The sequence below is a fragment of the Ostrea edulis genome, chromosome 8 (assembly GCF_947568905.1).
Source record: "Ostrea edulis chromosome 8, xbOstEdul1.1, whole genome shotgun sequence".
Lineage (NCBI taxonomy): Eukaryota > Metazoa > Mollusca > Bivalvia > Ostreida > Ostreidae > Ostrea > Ostrea edulis.
In genome coordinates this window covers 60,402,711-60,408,710 of record NC_079171.1, presented here as the reverse complement: position 1 = coordinate 60,408,710, position 6,000 = coordinate 60,402,711, and the positions used below count along the sequence as shown (strand labels likewise).

General features: G+C 37.6%; 1 protein-coding gene across 4 annotated transcripts in view; it reads left to right on the top strand.

Moving 5' to 3' along the window:
* Nucleotides 1-393: 393 nt before the first annotated feature.
* LOC130049325 (multiple epidermal growth factor-like domains protein 11) overlaps nt 394-6,000 on the top strand; it is an 85,419-nt gene continuing 79,812 nt past the window's right edge. For all 4 annotated transcript variants that reach the window (XM_056146739.1, XM_056146737.1, XM_056146736.1 and 1 more), the window contains exons 1-3: nt 394-472; nt 2,118-2,225; nt 5,256-5,465. In XM_056146739.1, coding sequence (XP_056002714.1) covers nt 2,129-2,225; nt 5,256-5,465 — 307 coding nt within the window. In that variant the 5' untranslated portion in view covers nt 394-472; nt 2,118-2,128. The remainder of the gene's footprint in view (nt 473-2,117; nt 2,226-5,255; nt 5,466-6,000) is intronic.

The window sequence follows — 6,000 nt, the reverse complement described above, 5'->3', positions numbered from 1 at the left end:
TTAACAAATATTTATGCAAAATTGAAAATGTAATTTGCTGATATATATATATATATATATATATATATATATATATATATATATATATATAAATATATATTTCAATTTTCGGTTAAAATCTTTAAAAGAAAAAAAAAAGCATGCCGATTAGAAAAATAAACATCGCAGAAATATGTTTTAAAACAAATCAAAATAGTTAAGAACATTCATGTCTATAACGATTGTAATATCGGGTTTCATAAGAAATTATTAAACGAACCATTAGATAAAATTTTAATGTATGAGCCACCTTAAAGTAAACACAAATTGAATGAATTGTTGATAGATAACTAGAAAGCACTCCTTTTGGTATACGGGAGATGTTCGTTATCGGCGATTTCCGCACCTCGTTATCTTCTATCAGTCTACCCGGGCACTCGATGTTGAGGATATCACTACAGAGGGGCGGATGTAACTGTTGTACTGCATTACGGTAAGTGTGAATTTGTCTAGATTTATATGATTTTAGAACAACAGATGACTTACAAAAATCAGAAAATTGAACAAATATCATAAGCTGTTCCTCTTTAAGTATTACATACTATGTATTTATTTTTAGTGACTGTCTGCCCGCGTTCAACGTGATTAATTGTTTATTAGTGTCTGTCCGGGTTCAGTGTAATTAATTATCAATTACTTTCTGTCGAGGTCCAGTGTGATTAATTGTTCCTTATTGTCCGTCCGGATTAAGTGTTATGAATTGCTGATTAATGTATGCCGGGTTCAGTCCAATTAACTGTTATTTACTGTCGGCCCGGGTTCAGTGTGATTAATTGTTGATCACTGTCTGCTCGAGTTCAGTGTAATTAAATATTAATTACTATCTGCCCGGGTTCAGTGTAATTGATCGTTGGTTATTATCTGCCCGGGTTCTGTGCCATTAATTGTTGGTTATTATCTGCCCGGGTTCAGTGTAATTGATCGTTGGTTATTATCTGCCCGGGTTCAGTGTGATTAATTGTTGGTTATTATCTGACCGGGTTCAGTGTTTATTGTTGGTTATTATCTGACCGGGTTCAGTGTGATTAATTGTTGGTTATTATCTGATCGGGTTCAGTGTTTATTGTTGGTTATTATCTGACCGGGTTCAGTGTGATTAATTGTTGGTTATTATCTGTCAGGGTTCAGTGTGATTAATTGTTGGTTATTATCTGCCCGGGTTCTGTGTGATTAATTGTTAGTTATTATCTGCCCGGGTTCAGTGTGATTAATTGTTGGTTATTGTCTGTCAGGGTTCAGTGTGAATAAGTGTTGGTTATTATATGTCTGGGTTCAGTGTCACTAATTGTTGGTTATTATCTGTCAGGATTCAGTGTCACTAATTGTTGGTTATTATCTGCCCGGGTTCAGTGTGATTAATTGTTGGTTATTATATGCCCGGGTTCTGTGTGATTAATTGTTGGTTATTGTCTGTCCGGGTTCAGTGTGATTAATTGTTGGTTATTATATGCCCGGGTTCAGTGTCATTAATTGTTGGTTATTATCTGCCTGGGTTCAGTGTCATTAATTGTTGGTTATTATCTGTTAATCATGCGCCCTTAATTGCATCATGTGATGATTGAAAATGAATCAAATACAGAGATTATATAGCTACTAGGTAGTTTCGCAAAAATACACCCTAGTGCCCTAACTGAATTCCCTACTTCTTTACTCCTAACCACTCCTATCTGAATGCCCTACTTACCTACTCCTATCTCTCCTAAGTGAATGTCCTACTTGCCTACTCTTACCCCCTCCCAACTGAATGTCCTACTTGCCTACTCCCACCCCCTCCTAAGTGAATGTCCTACTTGCCTACTCCCACCCCCTCCTAGCTGAATGCCCCACTTCTTTACTCCTAACCCCTTCTAATTGAATGCCCTACTTGGCTACTACTACCTCCTCCTAATTGAATGCCCTACCTGCCTACTACTATTCCCTCCTATAGAAATGCCCTCTTCTTGAATATGTCAGGGTCTGAGTAAAGGTAAGGCTTTACTAATGTCGATATGTTTTGAATTTAAGCAAGGGGATTTTCCCGATCATCATTTAAATTTATGAAAGGCGAAGCTAACGAACAAGTTGGGTTTTTTTTTCAGATCAAGCAATAATGTTCCAAATATTTATAAAGATAGTATCCATAGCGAGTGTTTTGGCGTACCACGGGAAGGACACTTCGATATGTAACGGAGACCCGGTATCACCAGGTGAGTGATGTGACATCCAAACATAACGGTTACCACATCAATGATTGTCAATCAAACCACGCCCAATTACCACATCAATGATTGTCAATAAAACCACGCCCAATTACCACATCAATGATTGTCAATAAAACCACGCCCAATTACCACATCAATGATTGTCAATAAAACCACACCAACATATTTATCAGACGACACGGTTTAGTAACATCTAAGTTTTAGTTGATATGTATTAGTATAATCGTTCCTATACCTCCAATGACTGTTTGTCGTGACCATCTGTCCGTCTGTTGACTGTATGTATATTGTCAGTCTGTTTTTTCTGTGGACTTTTGGTTTGTTTGTTGACTGTTTTTCTGTTGTCTGTTTGTCTGGTGACTTTTTGTCCGCTGTCTGTTTGTATGTTAAGTGATTGTTTGCTTCTTGACGGTCTGTCTGTCGACTGTTTGTCTGTTGGTTGTTTGTCTGTTGGCTGGTTGTCTGTTGGATGTTTGTCTGTTTGTCTGTTGTCTGTTTGTCTGTTGACTGCCTGTTTGTCTATTAACTGTCTATGTTTGTCTGTTGAGTGTTTGTCTGTTGAGTGATTGTTTGCTTTTTGACTATGTGTCTGTTGGCTGTAAATCTGTTGGTTGGTTGTCTGTTTGTCTTTTGTCTGTCTTCGACTGTTTTTTGTCTGTTGTCGGCTTGTCTGTTTGCCTGTTTGTATGTTGGCTGTTTGTCTGTTTGTTCGTTGTTTGTTTGGTGTCTGTTTACTGTCTATGGACTGTCTGTTTGTCCGTTGTCTGTTTGTCCGTTGTCTGTTTGCCTGTTGACTGTTTGTCTGTTGTTTGTTTGTTGTCTGTTTACTGCCCGTGGATTGTCTATATGTCTGTTGGCTGTTTGTCTGTTGTCTGTCTGTCTGTTGGCTGTCTGTTGTCTGTCTGTTGTCTGTCTGTTGTATGTCTGTTGTCTGTCTGTGTGTTGTCTGTCTGTCTGTTGTCTGTCTGTTGTCTGTATGTTGTCTGTCTGTTGACTGTCTGTCTGTTGTCTGTCTGTTGACTGTCTGTTGTCTGTCTGTTGACTGTCTTTCTGTTGTCTGTCTGTTGACTGTCTTTCTGTTTGCCCTGTATGTGTAAGTTGACTGTCTGTCTGTATGTTGTCTGTCTGTTGTCTGCCTGTTGTATTTCTGTTGTCTGTCTGTTGTCTGTCTGTCTGTTGTCTGTCTGTTGTCTGTCTGTTGACTGTCTGTCTGTTTACCATCTGTGTGTAAGTTGACTGTTTGTCTGTTGACTGTGTTTGGTATGCTGACTGTTTGTTTATATGTTGATTGTCTGTTGGTATAGTTGTCCATTGAATGTTGGTTTGTCTGTAAACTGTTCCTCTGCTGACTGTATGTATGTTGTTTGTTTGTCTGTTGATTGTCTACATGTCTGTCTGCTGAATGCATATTTGTCTGTAAAATGTATCTTTTTGTGTTGATTGTTGGAGTATCGAATGTCTGTTATTTCTGTTAATTGATCGTTTGTCTGTTGACTCGTCCGTCTGTGTGGCTCGATAGTTAAGAGCCTATCCGTACTTCGCTTTACCTATCTATCATTTCCATACGTCAGACCCAGTATCATAATGTCCATACTTCAGACCCAGTATCATAATGTCCATACGTCAGACCTGATCAGGATATGGGGCTCACGGCGGGTGTGACCGGTCAACAGGGGATGCTTACTCCTCCTAGGCACCTGATCCCACCTCTGGTGTGTCAAAGGGTCCGTGTTTGCCCAACTATCTATTTTGTATTGTTTGTAGGAGTTATGAGATTGATAACTGTTTGTTATCTTCATCTTGCACCCAGTATTATAATGTCCATACGTCAGACCCAGTATCATAATGTCCGTACGTCAGACTCATTATCAGATTGTCCATACGTCGGTATCTGCATCTCTCCGGTTGTTTATACATTTTAATGGCGCATCTCTCTCAATGCTATGTGTCCAGCTTCCATCTCTCTGACAGCCAGGTTGCTCATATTCTTAAGCTTCTGTCTGTCTGTCTGTCTGTCTCTGTCTCTGTCTCTCTCTCTCTCTCTCTCTCTCTCTTGTCTGATTCTTTCTGACTATCTCTGAATGATGCATGTTTGCCTTTTTTCTGCTTATTCCATGACGCTTTATGCGTCTGTCTGACTGATGTCTGTTTATATGTCTGTCTGATATATGTACGTTTGTTTGACCAATGTCTGTATGTCTGTCTGTCTGATGTCTGTTTTGCTGTCTGGTCAATATATGTGTGTCTGTCTCGCTGTTCTCTGTATACCTGGTTGTGTGTCTGTCTGGCTAATATCTGTATGTCTGTCTGACTGATGTATGTATGTCTGCCTTGTTTAATTTGTGTGGCACCGTAGTCTAGATATGACAATTCTTTTCACCGCAAAACATCGTATTCCTATTTAATATAAATAGAAAATATACAATATACATGAATGATATTCTTCAACTTTGAAATGTCTGCTTCTTAAAAGTTATAATAGGAGACAACTTGTATTGCAGATTCTATTTTTGTCCAGGAAGTCAAAACCCAAAGGGATATAATTTGAAGATTGTTATCGCTTAAGATTTGGAAAGAAATACAAATGAATGCATTTAGTTTTAAACAGACATGACTTTAACGAGTCAGTTGGACAAACATTAATTCCTTTCAAAAATTGAACAAAATAACATTTTCTGTCCCTTTCATCAAAAGAGTTTTGTCCCTTTCATGTAAAATTTATTTATATATTCTTATGGATAACCTCAACGATATCATCTAAACCCTCCCGAACGTTCCTAGATAAAATATGTATGTCATGTTAAGGATCCAGCGCAAAAGCATTGTAATTTTTCTCTTCAAATAATTAAAAAAGACAAAAAAATTCCAGAAGGAAAAAAATTATATGTGAAAATATCTTAAATCATCTATATTAGATTTTTTATCTATAGTAATTCATTTTCAGTTTCTTGTAAATGTATTGTAGTTTTTAAATGAATAAATTTATTCCTTAAAGACTCGTACTTTACCTTGCAGTACCTAACAGGCCTCGTCCAAACATAACCAACACCTTTTCTGCACATATTCAATGTGTGATAATGAACAAAAACGAGACCATCGATATACAGGAGTGGTTTGATGAGTCAGAAAGTCAAGGGCGTATTAAAGAACACAGCATGGGCATTACAGTCGATGCGTGGTACAGCTATAACACCAATGAGTTCATCTCATACCTTCCAGGAAGTGGTGAGTTGAATTCAACTATTGTGTAATAGTAGTGTGTGAGTTTAATTCAGTCACTGTGTACCAGGGGGCTTGAATTTGATTTGATAATTGTATAATTAGAGGAAGCAAGTTCATTTCAGTTTTTTTTAACTGAAGGAGTCTAGATCAGTTCAACTATTCTTTAACAGGAAGGGTGAATTCAATTCAACTAATGCGTAACAGAAAGGTTTGATTTCAGTAAAACTATTGTGTAACAGTAAGGTTTAATTCCAGTTCAACTATTGTGCAACAGGAAGGTGAGTTGAATTCAGCTATTGTGCAACAGGAAGGTGAGTTGAATTCAACAACTATTGTTGATCTGGATAGGGTGAGTTCAAATCATCTCCTGTGTAATAGGAAGGGTAAATTTAATGTGTAGCGGGGGAGATAAGTTGAATTTAAATGTTGTGCAGCAGGTAGATTGGAGATCTATTGAACCACTGTGTAACGGAGAGGATAAGTTCTATCCAACTATTGTTTAACAGGAAGGTGAGCTCAAATGCAAAAAGTCACGTTT